Source organism: Notolepis coatsorum, assembly GCF_963971535.1.
Source record: "Notolepis coatsorum genome assembly, chromosome: 5".
Lineage (NCBI taxonomy): Eukaryota > Metazoa > Chordata > Actinopteri > Aulopiformes > Paralepididae > Notolepis > Notolepis coatsorum.
The window spans coordinates 94,784,650-94,801,970 of NC_140169.1; the positions used below are offsets into that span (position 1 = coordinate 94,784,650).

The window sequence follows — 17,321 nt, forward strand, 5'->3', positions numbered from 1 at the left end:
AAGCTTTGATTTGTATGCAGGTCATCCTACGTACGTGGATGCAATAGGAATCCCAAGGGGGGTACCAAGCGAGTTTAAGCTGGTGGACGAGATTGCTGCAGGGTTCGAGTCAATCTTCGTCTGGATCACCCCTAATAAGAATGTGGACCGAATCAATTATATTCATTTCAATCTACAGAGGCTAGGGAACATGACTCGTGATGCAATTGAGGGACTGTCTGAGCAATTATCAGCCACTTCGTTGATGGCCTACCAAAATAGGATCGCTGTAGATATGCTCTTGGCCGAGAAAGGGGGCGTGTGCTCGCTATTTGGGGACCAATGCTGCATTTTCCTCCCCAACAACACAGCCGGTGATGGGTCTGTAACCAGAGCCCTGAAGGGGCTGAGGACCCTGTCTGCAAGTATGGCGACTGATTCAGGAGTGACAAATGTCGTTAGTGAATGGTTGAGCAAACATTTTGGTCAGTGGAAAGGGCTGATAGCGTCAGTGATGGTAACCCTCATAACGTCTGTGGCACTATTTGTCCTATGTGGATGCTGTTGTATTCCATGCATCAGGAAACTCTGTGAGAAAGTTATTATGACTGCGGTTGACACGAGATTCGCGCAAGTACCGGAGTACCAGATGATGGTGAATGAAGGGGATGCTGGGTACCAGATGATGGTGAATGGGGGGGAGGCTGGGTGTGTAGGCGATGGAGAGGGTGGTATGTATGATATGGACGAGTTGGAGGCCATGTTGGAGATGTATGGTATGGACGAGTTGGAGGCCCTGTTGGGGATGCATGGTATGGGCAAGTTGGAGGCCCTGTGTATGGGCGAGTTGGGGGCCCTGTTGGGGGATGGAGAGGATGCCCACGAGGCGAGTGCAGGATCCATGCTCAAGGCACCGGCCTATGAGGAGCCCTTGGAGGATGCGCCGGCCGGCTCTCCTCCCCGTCTCTTTCCTGTCCAGCTGGGGTCCCCCGTGTCTGAGCCACCGGACTCTGCTGACATGATGGCATCCGGGGATGAGGAGGTGGGGGAACCAACTGCCAGTTTCTATGAGGTCGTGGTAGGGTTGTGAGAATGGGGTCAAGATATTGTTGCGTGTTTTGTTTTTATTTCCTTTTTATGGTATACTCATTAGAATATTGTCTACTCATAGGATATTGTATACTCTGATGTGAGACAATGTGTGTTTTGTTTTGATTTGGTTTATGTTTTGTTTTTATTTCCTTTTTATGGTATACTCATTAGAATATTGTCTACTCATAGGATATTGTATACTCTGATGTGAGACAATGTGTGTTTTGTTTTGATTTGGTTTATGTGAATTTTAGTCTGATTTTCTAATGATCCTTCGGCATAGAGATTGCAACCATTGAAAATCATTGCATTATTTTTTATGTATCTCTGATGTGGGCTTCTTTTTCATTTGTGAGTTTGGGTGGTGGTGACGAAGTATGACGCGGATGTGCCGGAACTTGGAATCTGAAAGTTGAGTGGTTCTTTACGCATTTTTTATGTATTTCAATCAATGGGTTTTCTCATAAATAAGTCTGGATGCATTGTACTGGTTGTTGAGTAAGCTGTGTGGTGTTCTGTGTGCTTTGATTCTTCCTCAGGCTATCGGGTTGGGGAGAGGCTGAGCGACCATGGACGCGATGGGGAACGGTCAGCTGTCATCCGCTTCATTAGGGACGCTGTGGTCATGCTGAGAACCGTACCGAGGCCCTTCTCCGCCGGTGGTGGGGTGGAAATACAACCCCGACGATGTCACGAGCTGTTGCTCGCTGCTCGCCTGAAAATGTAGGGCTGGTGCCGGATTGAGGGGGAGGGGCCGGCAACAGGACTTCGGCCTGAATTCAGTATGATGCAGTGTCCTCTGGGGGTGATGGCTGACTGACGGTGTCGGTCGCCGCTCTCTGCCTGATGGCCTGCGGTGTTTGGACTCTGTGTGGACTCCACACAGCAACTGAATAAATTGAACTAAATTGGACACAGCAACTGAATAAATTGAACTAAATTGGACACAACAACTGAATAAATTGATAATAGATGGGAAAGTGTAAATTGATTGAAATTATGCAAAATGTGACTGAACTAAAACTGAACTGTCTTGAAATATGATTGATGTTGTGCAAAAGAAAACTGACCTGGCTGAACTGTCTTACATAGTATTTCAGGCATGTACATTGTGCGAAAGCGGTTAAGCATCATTTCCATATTTTACAGGTCCTGGTTAAGGTTAGATCAACGTCAGTTTATTGTTATTTTTGTGTGTGTTTTCATTCCTCTTTCCTTGGTTATATTGTGTAATTGTAATTAATATTTCACGGAGTTGATCTATGGCCTGCCCATCTACGGCCCTGACGACACTGGACGCTACTGGATGACCACTGGACCATCTAATTGTCACATGTCTCTGCTATTCCATGCGCTTCGTGCTATGTTTGCCTCTGGGCCCCCGTATAGTTAAGCTGCACGCTTATATGATATACACGCCCTCTTGGATTAAGTGCAGGTCTGATGTATTGATGGCAGTATTGGTGGTCATCCGATATGTAGGTATATGTCCGGAAATGTACTCTATTTGTTCCTGACCTTGGCCTTTTGACAGGTCCATGCTTAGTGTATGTCTTGATGATTGATGGTTGTGTCATATTGTTGGGTGCACAATGAATTGTTGTGTTGACATATGGATTTATATGTCAAAAGGGGGATTGATAGTTTTAATTCATTGATCTGTTGTCAATATCTTATATATCTTCTGTACACTGACGTCAGATGTCTCTGTGTAAACACGGGACCCGATGAAACGGTCTCTGTGTAAACATAGGGCTCCATGAAACAGTTCTAGACACAGGTGCATGATGATATCAGAAGCATGCAAAAGCCCACACACACACCAACACATACACTTTAACACACACACAAGCACACATCACGCAGACACCAATGCACACACATAGAGAGATACACACCCCCCCCCCTTTTTTTGTTCGAAAGTGCCAGCTAGACATGCAAACTCATGTCTCTCACTTTAACACACACACAAGCACACATCACATAGACATCAATGCATACACACCGAGAGATATACACACACCATTCTGATAAGATCCTTTGTCCTCAAACTGTGACATGACGGCTATCAATCACCAAGGCAGAGAAGAGGTTGGCCTATGTACCATACTGTATAAAATGTGAGGCGGTCTGTCGTCAAGTATCATTCTGCGGGTGTACTCGAGCAGGTGGTCCGGATTGAAGAGCTATCCTTCCTGTGTTCTCTGTGTACTTCGAGATAAAAACCTTGGCGGCACCAGACTTCAGACTCAACTTGTCTCACTGCTTCATTCAATAAAAGAACTATAAGGGTATTTCCTAACAGTATGTCACTCCACTTCTCCTGGCTTTGGCGATATTACGATACCGCTTTTAACTGGTAATTCACTTCACCAACGTTACCATACAGCGTTGGGGCAAAAAACAACTCTCTCCTCTCTCTCTCACTTTTTCTTCCCCAACTAACGGTATCTTTCTCTCCGTGCCAATACGTAACGTGCAGGTGAGTGGCTCGCAAACTAACGGTAACTCTTCTCCGTCCCAATACGTGCAGGTGCGCGCTGTATACAGCCACTATAGCGACATATCTCTGCATGTGGCTTTATATTTGTCGCTCAAATTAGATTATGTTTATACGAGCATTACGCCAAAGCCCACAACGTTATATATAACGATATTTAAATAAGTACAATGCTCAATATCTTGATTGTATATCGTCGTTCAAGATATTGTATATTCTTTCACGGTCTGCTACAATTACTGCTGCCATGATCACCTGTTTAGAGGCTCATTTACATAGAAATTAAAATACAATGTGATTCATCCCTAGTTTGTACTCTGTGTCTTCTACCTCAATGAGATTCATCCCTAGTTTGTACTCTGTGTCTTCTACCTCGATGAGATTCATCCCTAGTTTGTACTCTGTGTCTTCTACCTCGATGAGATTCATCCCTAGTTTGTACTCTGTGTCTTCTACCTCGATGAGATTCATCCCTAGTTTGTACTCTGTGTCTTCTACCTCGATGAGATTCATCCCTAGTTTGTACTCTGTGTCTTCTACCTCGATGAGATTCATCCCTAGTTTGTACTCTGTGTCTTCTACCTCGATGAGATTCATCCCTAGTTTGTACTCTGTGTCTTCTACCTCGATGAGATTCATCCCTAGTTTGTACTCAATGTGTCTTCTACCTCGATGAGATTCCTCTGTGGTTTGTACTCTGTGTCTTCTACCTCGATGAGATGAATGAATCTCTGGTTTGTACTAGTCTTCATGTTCTATACCTTGATGAGGTTCTCCAGCCTCTGCAGCCAGTCACTGTGGTTCTGGAACAGGTTCTCCAGCTTCCAGATGTTCTCCAGAAGGTCCGCCTGGGTGGAGGCCTCGCCCATGCTCTGCTGGAGCAAACGAGAGCGCTCCGACATCCGCGTCACGTTCTCCATCAGCACCTCCTGTCGCTCCGACGACAGCTGTGAGCGGGAGACTGGAGGAGGAGAGAGCGGAGGTGGAAGAGAGAGAGGGAGAGAGATGGAGAGAGAGAGAGAGTTATAGTGTTGTACCTAGGGGGGGTGTTACGATGCGATCTCACAACAATTAAATTCCATTACGATTCTTCAGGCAACGATTCAATGCATCATGAAATCTCTTCATTTGACCACGATTCGATTAGATTACATTCATTTTCTATCAGTTAATTCCCCAAAAAATATTGAATACACAAATGTGGCTGGGGGAACTGATTCACTCAGCATGAATGGACTATAGGTCAATAAAAACAATAATAAAAAAAAAACACACATTTTCTTTTTATTATAATCGATTCTAATAGATTCTAACATTTGCAAATCGATGCAGTTGAATCGTCACATTAGGATCGATGCATTACCATTAGGGATGTTCGATATTGGCTTTTTTACAGATACCGATATCAACCGATATCAACCGATACCGATATATGCAGGGTTTCCCCCCCCAAAAAACGGAATAATTTCAGGTAATTAAGATTACATATCTCTTGTCGTGGAATTAACACTATTAACATTATGCATACTTTTGACAATAAATAAAATCAGAATTTGTTCTTAGTTGCTTGCCTGGGTAAATAAAGGTTAAACAAATGTAAAAAAAATTATAATAATTGAAAACCGATGGCGATAATTTCCGATATCACATTTTAATGCCAATATCGGCCGATAATATCGGACATCCCTAATTTCGATGCATCGTTACACCCCTAGTTGTACCCTTTCACTATCCCTGACATGTCATATCTTCATCGTACTATAAAAGAAGAACCCCACCCACACACACACACAGAGACAAGAATTCCATTATATAAGACCATCCTTTCCATTTTACGAGACAATTAAAATCCTTTAAATTTGACCTTAAACTCATGTGCTTATTTTACGACAGCAGTCCAGAGTCTTCCCGAGTTCAAACCGAGTTGAAGGGATTATGTAGAGTAGACTGAGGCCATGTTTAGACGGAGAGAGTCTGAACAGAAACCGCAAAAGTCGACTTGCGGTCTCACTTTTAATGTTGCGTTTAGACTAGTGTTTTGGGATGGAATTCTGCGTGCAGACGAGGCTGTAAAGACTCGAGACGACGGAGCCCCGCTGTCACACGATTGCCGCATATGTCACATGACGTGCTGTGAAGACCCGCCCTACTCTGCCTCTGATTCGCAGACTGTGGGTGGGGGAATGTGATTGGACCAAAGCAGAGTCACTCACAGACAGTGGCTCCAGTCACTAATAGTTGCGATAGCTGCGGGACAGAATCTTGTGTATTTAAAAGTACTGCCAATGTAGCCTTCAGGATAGAATCAGACATGCTTTGTTTACGCTTCTAGGCTACTGGCGCATGCCTGTGATGTAAGCAGTATGCGCGACGAGAGCCTTGAGAACCCTTTCGTCATAGTTTTATGCGGTTTGACAGTTTAGATCAGGGGTGGGCAACTTTGTATATGGTGAGGGCCACAAAATGTCCACAATCAATCTGGGGGGCCGCATTGTTTATCGGCAGTCCCGCCAGTAGTACCCCATCACTCAAATAGCCCATAATAGTCACAGATGTGATAAATAAGGTATATAAACAATTATAATTTGTTGTAACTTTGTTTTTATTCCATTTCAAATGCATTTAGTAATGCAATTTCAACTTTATGAATTTATAAACAGCTGAATTTAAAAGTATTGCTGTAACCCCAAATATATACAAAAATGATCAATTATAATTAAGGCTTCTAATAAAATAAATGTATGAACTTAAAGCCCACTGCTCAACAAACACAAAGCAGCATTCCTGCTGCATTTCACTACAACAGTAAATCAAAAGTGCAATAATAAATGATTTTGTTAAATGTATAAACTTTTATCCTGCTACTAAACAAAACATTATAACACTGAAATGCATGTTATGGATATGAAGCACTCAGGAATGTTTTGTTTAGTAGCAGGATACAAGTTTATACATTTAACAAAATAATTTATTATTGCACTTTTGATTTACTGTTGTAGTGAAATGCAGCAGGAATGCTGCTTTGTGTTTGTGTTATTAGTGTTATCTGAACACTACAAAAGTAAACAAGTAAAGTGCAAGTAAAGTAAAGTGCAATACTACATGCCTCCCATTGACCCTTTATCAAACTGGCATGACATTCACCCTCGCCCCACAGTGGGTCAATAATGGTTATAATAATAATAATAATAATAATAATAATAATAATAATAATAATGGTCCCCTCTCTACACCTCTCCATCATCTCCCCCCCCCCTCTCTACACCTCTTCATCATCTCTCCCCCCCCTCTCTACACCTCTTCATCATCTCCTTCCCCCCCTCTACACCTCTTCATCATCTCCTCCCCCCCCCTGTCTTTAATGAGACACTTGTGGTCTCTCCATTTGGCGCACAATAGCAGGAATGTCAACTTCAATGTTTGTGCATGCAATCTGTATCAGATGAAATAATGTTTCATCCGACAGCCTGTTTCTCTCCTTTGACTTGATGTGCTTCATGTTTGAGAAATTGCTCTCACGTATGTATGTGCTCCCAAACATACTGGCCATAGAGAGGGCAAAGTCCCTGAGGAGTGGGAAGCGGGGCTCAGGTAGCAGTTTCCAAAACGAAATTCCCCTCTCATTTCTCTTTGCTTGAAAAAAAGGATCTGACTGTAGCTCACACCAGGGACGTGCACAGGACTTTAGAGGGGCAGGTGCTCAAAGGCTGAAAAGGGCACTACACTTGTGTGTATACATTAACCGAGCGCGCGCAGCGCGCAATTTTTAAGGGCCCTTTTCGGGCGGGGGGCCCCCTTTTTATGCTTTTTGGGGGTTTTTGGTGATCAAATATTGAATTGAACTATAATAATCAGTGCAGGAGCTCACTTATCCTTGAAAGACACTTTTATCACTGACTTAAAAGGCCCATATATCTCCATAAATGTTCAGGGGGGAGGGAATAAGTGCTTACCCTACAGACCCCAAGAAGTGCTGTATATTCTGTATTGTTTAATATAAATGCATTTTTTATTCCAATCCCGATTTGTATTTGAGATTCCCAAATCCCATCGGACTTGACTTCTTCGTGTCTCTCAATGAGTGTAATACCAGCATTCAACAGCGGTTTCTATCATCATCATCATCACCACCCACGCTATGCATAAAATATATAGGTCCGCGGAGAGGCATGCTGAGGAGGCCGTGCAAACTGCAATGGAATATGGGACATCTCTCTCTCTTTACCTAATATTTTAATCCTATCCTGACATTTTTCAGTTGGAAGGGCAGTCTATATGCGTAACGGTAAAAAAAAAAAAAAAAAAAAAGTTTAAAAATTTTTTTTTTTTCAAAAAGGGCACTTTTTTGATGAGGCTCAAAAAGGCAGGTGCTCAGGCACCCCTTGGCCTCTATGTGTGCACGTGCCTGGCTCACACAGTTCAAGCTGCAACGGTGGGGGCTGCTCTGACACCGTAGCGGTGAGGGGGCCGGCAAACAGCGCTATCCGTGACTGCATGCCGTTGAAATCTTCAAACCGATCATTGAATTGCATTTGCAGTGTTTCAATGTCGCTCCTGTACTTTCCGACGGCTCAGCCATCGGATTTCTGTGTGTAGCTGCAAGTCGCCATAATCAGTGTCCATCTCTTTCAAAAAGGAGACAAACTTTCTATGGTTTAGTGACCTGTTGCCTCCACAAATTAGATTGGTAACCTTGGTAACCAAATCCATAACATGGCTGTATTCAAGCTTCTTGGCACAGAGAGCCTCCTATATCAGATAAAAAAAAAGAAAAACTATTTAACGACTCTCGCATATAATTTGACTACACTCGACTCGCATTGGTCATTATAGTGACGCACAATAGATGGAAATTATGTTAGCGAACTTACCTGATGTATAATGCAGTGCAGCATTGGACACTCAACGCCACTCTGCCTTAGAAGCCCGGCGAATCCATCGGTAACAACAGCCGACAGTTTATCAAAACCCCCATATTGCTGCACGGCACTTTCAACAGCGTTGAATATGTGCACACTAGGGCTGACCCCTATTAGTCAAATAGTCGACTAATCGATCGAAAGGAGCCATAGTTGACTGCCAACTCTTCTTAGTCGAATACAATACATAAAAAATAAAAAAAATAAAAAAAATATTATACTATACAATTCCATAACTGGATTGTGTAAATATACCCTCAGAGATTCCTTCTCGCAAACGAGTGGCATAACCATAGTAGGAATAAAATGGAAATGTTTGTACTACTGAATCACTATCGTAGTGAGTTGCATTGTATTGTATGCTGTATATACCATATATATATACCATATATATATATATATATATATATATATATATATATATATATATATATATATATATATATATATATTCTTACTGTATATACACTACAGTATATCTATCCACCTGTCTGTACATACCTTCACAAAAACCATTTACATATCTGTAGATACTATATTTACTGTATCTCTTACCAGGGAACAAAATAACTAGACGCCCATCGCCAAATGCGTGTAGATTTACCGCCTGGCGTCTGAAAATAATAGTCTGCCCGCCAGCTGGTGTGTAGTTCATATCGATACTCTTATTTTGAAAATCCTGTGCGTGTCTCATTGCCGCCCCAAGCGCAGCTCCAGTCATAATATCTGGGCTCCGGCAGCTAGAAACTTTCCGTTCATATGATACTCTTATTTTGAAAAACCCTGTAGCAACTCTGTGAGTCATATCCGCCCCAGTCCGTGCTTCTGCTCCATTAAAGCCAAGCAGAGCAGCGATACACAGCATGCAGCCATAGAGCAGACTATTTGATTCCTTAAGGACTCGAAGTTGCCTGGGTTTTGGTCATATGCTCCCGAAATGCTCCCGCTGTTTGACTGCTTCTATGTGCAGTGAAAACTACTATGATTTGCAACCTAGTTATTCATTTAATTCGGGGCAAACTAGCGTTAGCTCCGCGTTAGCCGCGCGGAGCTAACGCTGCTCCGCATAAACACAGAGAGAGAGAGAGAGAGAGAGAGAGAGAGACAGAACAGTAGGCTGACTAGAAAAGGGTGGGGGCTAGCGGGGGAGGAGCCGTCTGTGTGTGTGGTGTGTGCGCGCTGACAGAGAGGAAAGACAGAGGAATAACGACCAGTTGACTGACTCATTCCTTCAGTCCACTCAAAATTATGCTAATATTCCTTATGTTGTTTATGATATTAATTGAAAATAGCATATGAGAGTATTATATAGTAATAATAACACATGGCGATATACTAAAAAGCTATTTATAATTTTTGGCTAGTAAAAAATGGCTGGTAAGTCAAAAAGTTAAGTTTGTTCCCTGCCTTACCTATTCTTACTAGTTACGCTGCTGGCCAGTATGACTATGACCAGGGCCGCCTCAGGGGGTGTGCGAGCAGTGCGGTCGCACAGGGCCTCGCGGGAAGGGGGGCCTCGCACAAAATCTAGTCACAGTCACAGACCTAAAATCTAGTTTTGCTTATATGCTTATATATTTCACATTAGACACGTTTGTAGAATGTGTCTGACTTGTTCCTGGCTTTGCGGCTCTGCAGATACACTATTGGATCTCTGGGGCTCTGCAGCAAACATACTATTGGTTTCAACTAAGGGAGGGGTTACATGTGTACAGTTGGCCGGCGTGCGTCTGACTATTTCGCGCGTGCAGCATTGGAGGTTATGCCAGCCAAGACGAAGAGGACGGTCGTTCGGCAGATGGACTGAAGATGAAAGTTGTTGCATGTTAGAAAGTTCAGTCAGGCTAGCCATGTCGGCTTAGCTAAAGGCAGGGACAGCTAGTTAGCTTTAGCTACGTTATAATATCGAGTGCCAACGTGTGGTTCAGTCGGGATAGCCATGTCGGCTAGTAGCTTAGCTAAAGGCTAACTAGCGTTAGCTAACCTAGAGAGAGCGCGTGCAGCATTGTTATGCCAAGATGAAGAGGACGGTCGTTCGGCAGATGAACTTCATCAACTCCACGCGGTTGTCTCCATCCTCTTGGACGTTTGGTGAGTTTTTAATGCACTCTATTCTATTCCCGCCGTGGAGATATCTCTCTCTCTCTCTCTCGGGCCGGCTAGCTATCGTGGCTAACGTTATGTTGGCTAACGTTATGTGGAGCCAGCGGGCCGGCTAGCTATTGTAGCTGACGTTCTGTTGGACCAGCGGGCCGGCTAGCTATCGTATCTAACCTTATGTTGAGCTAGCGGGCCGGCTAGCTATCGTAGCTAATGTTATGTTGAGCTAGCGGGCCGGCTAACTATCGTAGCCAACGTTATGTTGAGCTAGCGGGCCGGCTAGCTGTCGTAGACGTTATGTTGAGCCAAGCGGGCCGGCTAGCTAACGTAGCTAACGTTATATTGAGCCAAACGGGTCGGCTAGCTGTCGTAGCTAATGTTATATTGAGCCAAGGCGGGCCGGCTAGCTAACGTAGCTAACGTTATATTGAGACAAACGGGCCGGCTAGCTGTCATAGCTAACGGTGTGTACCTGGTGTCAGGGGATCATCCCTATGTTCCCCGGGTCCTATGTTCCCCGCTTTGATTGATTAATAGATTGAACATTTTATAAATTTTTATTATTTTATTAATTATTAATGTCTGCCTTATTTCGAACGGTTAAGCTTAGGCCCTCTTTCGAACTGGTTATGGTTAGAGTTTGGAATCAGGGCTGGTGGTCTAAACTTTTCAATCAATCAATCAATCAAAGCGGGGAACATAGGACCCAGGGAACATAGACATGCTCCCGGTGTCAGTACCTGGCTACTCTATTTGCAGTTAGCCTATTTAGCTGATGTCGGCCGTTGGCTCCTTGCTACTTTGTTTTCTCTGGTATAGACCCTCTTCTCTTTGGATTCAAGTGTTGATGTTTGTCCTTTTGGATCTATGTATATTCATGTTGCCTTTGTGAAGTTATCTTTTCCTTCTGTTTTGTTCTTCCATTAAAAGTTGAATATCCTTTAGAGTTTGAAAAGTTAGCGTAGCTAAATATAATGGATAATTATGGACATCAGACTTTTTTTTTTTTAAGTACGAGAGCTGGGTCGGAGAATTGTGAGAAAACGGGCAGCGCGGGAGGATGTGCCAGTTTGGGCCACAGCAGCACTGTCACTGATCTGATCATCTGAATAATAACACGACTACAAGCAGTGCCACTCCCCCTAGTAGCGTGGGCTCTGATGTCAACAACAACACTGCTAGCATTCATGCTAGGAGCAGCTACGGGCCATTGCAGGCTACTACAGCGCCAAGAGATCTTGGTACTGAGAAGCCCAACAACAGAATAAAGCAAGACATTTCCTACACACCTTTTCTCTGGGAAAAAAATATCATTCTGCAGTGCACTCTGCAGCTCCTGGTATGGAAGATTTGACTGGCTGGAATACTCAATTCAGGCAGATGCTGCATTTTGCTTCCCATGCAGGTACAGTACTGTATATCTGTATGTATGTCATAAATGTCATGATTAATTGAAAATGGGGGACCCTGATGTAAACAAGACAAAAGTCTTTCTCTGGTCTGCATCCCCTTAACAATTGTGTGTATTGAGCCGTACTGTATTGTACCCATTCTGCAATCTGTTAATAAAGTTTTCAATCAATCAGGATGTTTCAGCACATACAGTAGGTGTTTAGTTTCAGCAGCACATACAGTAGGTGTTTAGTCTCAGACATACAGTAGGTGTTTAGTCTCAGACATACAGTATGTGTTTAGTTTCAGACATACAGTATGTGTTTAGTCTCAGCAGTACATACAGTAGGTGTTTAGTCTCAGCAGCACATACAGTAGGTGTTTAGTTTCAGCAGCACATACAGTAGGTGTTTAGTTTCAGACATACAGTAGGTGTTTAGTCTCACCTCCAGGTGTTTAGTTTCAGCAGCACATACAGTAGGTGTTTAGTTTCAGCAGCACATACAGTAGGTGTTTGGTCTCAGCAGCACATACAGTAGGTGTTTAGTCTCAGCAGCACATACAGTAGGTGTTTAGTCTCAGCAGCACATACAGTAGGTGTTTAGTTTCAGCAGCACATACAGTAGGTGTTTAGTCTCAGCAGCACATACAGTAGGTGTTTAGTCTCAGCAGCACATACAGTAGGTGTTTAGTTTCAGCAGCACATACAGTAGGTGTTTAGTCTCAGCAGCACATACAGTAGGTGTTTAGTTTCAGCAGCACATACAGTAGGTGTTTAGTTTCAGCAGCACATACAGTAGGTGTTTAGTCTCAGCAGCACATACAGTAGGTGTTTAGTCTCAGCAGCACATACAGTAGGTGTTTAGTTTCAGCAGCACATACAGTAGGTGTTTAGTTTGAGAAGGACTTAACAAAAAGGTTCAGGAATGAGTGGAGGGACCGTGTTTTAACTGCCGCTCTGCTCTACTAATAATGGGTGAGTAGCCTGTGGAGGAATTTAGTTTGCTTTTTTATGCACCTTATTTTTGTCAGTTCAGTTTGTCCGTGAATTCAAAAGTGGTGAATAAATGGAGACCCTCCAAAGATATATATCCGTTCAGTCTGTTTTTGTATAAGTGAATGTTCTTAAGAGAGAGAAATTTGATTTTTCAGTTGCCTCCCAGCTGTTTAGTTCAGCACTGTGGGCAGCACCAAGCAAGCCACAGCGCCACTGTCCCAGGTGAAACAGATGAAAGGGAACCTGTTATGTTGAAAAATCATTGCTCCCCCAAGAACATTTTATGCCCCCCCACTCATTTGTTTCTGCAGCCTGGTCTGACTGTATGAATTTATTTTTTTATAAACGTTTAAATCTTGCACAGGGCCTCGCATTTCTCCCAGGCGGCCCTGACTATGACCATACTGTCTTTATACCTGTATCACTGTACATATTGGTATTACAACTCTGTACATATATTTTATTAGCACTACATCTATTAGTATTCATTTATATAGTATACCCAGTTTCATCACCAGGGCCCAGTAGTTCAAAACGTTTAATCTCAATCAGATCAGCTTTTGAAATCCCATTTTTTGTGATCCAGGATCAGACAACTCGGACAGATTTTGTCCCGGTATTTCAAAGTAATTCAGGATCGGATCACCCTGATCAGACTTGTCAAGATTACTAGATCCTGAATATCAGTGCTTTAATCCTACCTAGTGGATATAAAAGAATACAAGGAAGACAAGAGGCCACATTGCAGAGACATCTATAATGTCTATTTATATTTTTAAATACATAAGGACATAAAATCATAATGGAATTGTAATAAAAAATACTCCCACTAGGGTAACAAAAAAAAACATTCATTCAAAGGCAGCTGGATCACGCAGGCGGCGTCTATACTTTCCGCAACGGAGTTCGGTTTCCGGGTTCCTCTGATTGGCCGCGACCCCCTGCTGTGTGTAGCGGCAGAGGTCCGTCCCGCGTCTGCCTTCCTCAATTTATACGCATGGAAGTATTGACTGAATGAATGAATGAATGAATGAAAACTTTATTTAACAGATTGCAGAATGGGTACAATACAGTACGGCTCAATACACACAATTGTTAAGGGGATGCAGACCTGAGAAAGACGTTTGTCTTGTTTACATCAGGGTCCCCCATTTTCAATTCATATAGAACGACTACGCCGTAACGAATAATTAAAAAAAGATACCGTTAACTGGAATATGTTGTGCCTTTACACATATGTTGGATTATGTAATTGGTTTGTCATGACAAACCAATAAAATATCGCATCGCCGGCTGTCTCTGGCTTGCTCCAGCGGACACCAGAGCTCAGCCAGCGGCGAGAATATGCTGCCGTCGCTGAGCTCTGGTGTCCGCTGGAGCAAGCCAGAGACAGCCGGCGATGCGATATTTTATTGGTTTGTCATGACAAACCAATTACATAATCCAACATATGTGTAAAGGCACCACATATTCCAGTTAACGGTATCTTTTTTTAATTATTCGTTACGGCGCAATCAATACTTCCATGCATTCGGGACCTCCATGTTTTGGGGGTATTCATCAGACAAATCGGATCCGGGGATTCGGCTCCCATCAGTCGGGCAAGAACTGCGGGTTTTCAGCCTCTCTCCTCTCTCGCGGAGCTTAAGGGGGAGCTTAGTATTCCTGCCTCTGAGGAGGTGGCTACAACATCAACACACAGTGACTACATGCAGTCACTGTGTGTTGTTGTAGCCAGGGGGTAAATCGCGTTTTTTTTATTTGTTTGTCATGACAAACCAATTACATAATCCAACATGTGTAAAGGCACAACATATTCCAGTTAACAGTATATATTTTTTAATTATTCGTTACGGCGTAGTCAATACTTCCATGCGTATAAATTGAGGAAGGCAGGGACCTCTGCCGCTAGAGCCGAACTCCGTTGCGTAAAGTATAGACGCATCCAGGCGTGCTTTGAGGAGCTGAATTCTAAGTGAGGTTTCAGTTTGCTGGAGGTGACGACAGATGGTTTATTTTTTTGTTGAAGATATTTTTTCTGTAATCTAAATGACATTTGTGATTGACAATCTTTGTTGTGATACTTTTATGAGCATAAACATTTATGTCATCAACATTTGGTTGAAAACAAAACATTTCTAAATAAAATCAATGTATTTGCCATGAAGGCTAAGAATTGTGATCTGTTGGCTGCTTAAATGAGCTATAGGTAACATCTTTATGTAGATTAATAATTGTTTTCAACAATACATCCACAGAGTTTTTACAAAGGTGTGGAATAAAAGTAATGCTTTTGTCCCCGGGAAAATATTCATTAATGAATTTATCATTCAAAAGATTTTTTCGGGTCCAAAATAAATGTTTACATGTTGCGTGCATTTATCCCCTCCCTACTTTTCATTTCCCCACGTGGAATGCACCTGATTGGACATCTAGTGGCTGAATGTTGTGGTTCTCAACTGGTCTAGCCTCGGGACCCAACATTTTCCTTAGTCATTAAGTCACGACCCAAAATTTTGAACCACTATGATTTATGTAAAAGAAAATTGCAGTAATACGTAGGGGTGGACGGTATAAACGGTATACGGTATAAACGGTATCAATTTGCTCTACGGTATGGATTTTGACTATACCTTGTAACCGGTAGAGCAGCTCTAAAATAGCAATGACGTCATGTAACCACAGCGCGACTATTTCACTCGTATTTGCCCCTAAAAATAGATAGAATTAGTTATAGATAATAGATATGTGCGAACTGGAAAAAGTTATTTAGGAGCACAGAGGCTTCGCGCAGTGGGCGTGTCAACACGCAATTGTTTGATTGATTGAAAAGTTTATTAACAGATTGCAGAATGGGTACAGTACAGTACAGCTCAATACATACAATTGTTAAGGGGATGCAGACCAGAGAAATACTTTCGTCTTGTTTACATCAGGGTCCCCCATTTTCAATTCATCATAACATATATGACATACATGACATACAGATAGACAGTACTGCTACATCTATACATTTATGACATATCAGATTTGCAAATACAGTACTGTTAGTGATACAAAAAGTGTCCAGAAAAAGAGTGTATATACATTTGACGCAGAAACTGTACATTGGAGGAGGTTGGGTGGGTGGGGTGGGGTTGGTGGGTGGGGGCTGTACATTGGAGGGCGGGGGGGGGGGGGGGGGTTGGGGTGGGGGGGGGGGGGACACTGAACACTGTACATTGGAATACTGACAAAGCCATACTTGGTAATTTACTGTACAACTGGTTAAGACATTTGTAGGGGCCAGTTTCGAATTGCAGTCTCCCGTAGGTGTTCTTTGAGAGTGTTTTTGAAAGTGGGTAGTGATTCACATTCCTTTACAGCTTTGGGTAGGGTGTTCCATGTCATTTCATAATAAACACAGAAGCGAACTAGCTCTTCAGCCCTGCGTTGCACACAGCTGTGTGACTTCTCTCGCGAGTCGCGCAGTTTCTATGTGTAATGTAAACTCTGCGACGAGTCCAATGGTCTAACATGCTTTGCATCCTCGCCATTCTGGAATGCCCACGTCTCGCTAAAACCTTATGTAATGTTAACTGTCGATGTGCTGGTAGCCTCGGCAAGCTAACGTTAGCTTGCTCCAGCAGCTTGTTGATGTGCTGGAGCCTCGGCAAGCTAACGTTAGCTTGCTCCAGCAGCTTGTCGATGTGCTGGAGCCTCAGCAAGCTAACGTTAGCTGGCTCCAGCAGCTTGTTGATGTGCTGGTAGCCTCGGCAAGCTAACGTTAGCTTGCTCCAGCAGCTTGTCGATGTGCTGGAGCCTCGGCAAGCTAACGTTAGCTTGCTCCAGCAGCTTGTCGATGTGCTGGAGCCTCGGCAAGCTAACGTTAGCTGGCTCCAGCAGCTTGTTGATGTGCTGGTAGCCTCGGCAAGCTAACGTTAGCTTGCTCCAGCAGCTTGTCGATGTGCTGGAGCCTCGGCAAGCTAACATTAGCTGGCTCCAGCAGCTTGTTGATGTGCTGGTAGCCTCGGCAAGCTAACGTTAGCTGGCTCCAGCAGCTTGTCGATGTGCTGGAGCCTCGGCAAGCTAACGTTAGCTTGCTCCAGCAGCTTGTCGATGTGCTGGAGCCTCGGCAAGCTAACGGTAGCTGGCTCCAGCAGCTTGTCGATGTGCTGGAGCCTCGGCAAGTTAACGGTAGCTGGCTCCACTAGCAGCCCCCTCCCTCTCTCTCTCTCTCTCTCTCTCTCTCTCTCTGCTAACAATCCTGATTCGATTCTTGAACCTATTTAATTAAAAAGGAAGATATTGATGGACATTAGCTATAGTATAGCTCAGCAGCTGTACCAGTGTTTTACCCCTT

General features: G+C 43.3%; 1 protein-coding gene across 1 annotated transcript in view; it reads right to left on the reverse strand.

The window, feature by feature from the left end:
* Positions 1-17,321, reverse strand: part of scara5 (scavenger receptor class A, member 5 (putative)) — a gene marked incomplete at its 3' end in the record, with an annotated part of 446,945 nt that overhangs the window by 270,649 nt on the left and 158,975 nt on the right. Inside the window, exon 4 of the mRNA XM_084314185.1 lies at positions 4,333-4,532. Within this exon, the coding sequence (XP_084170311.1) occupies positions 4,333-4,532 (200 nt within the window). The remainder of the gene's footprint in view (positions 1-4,332; positions 4,533-17,321) is intronic.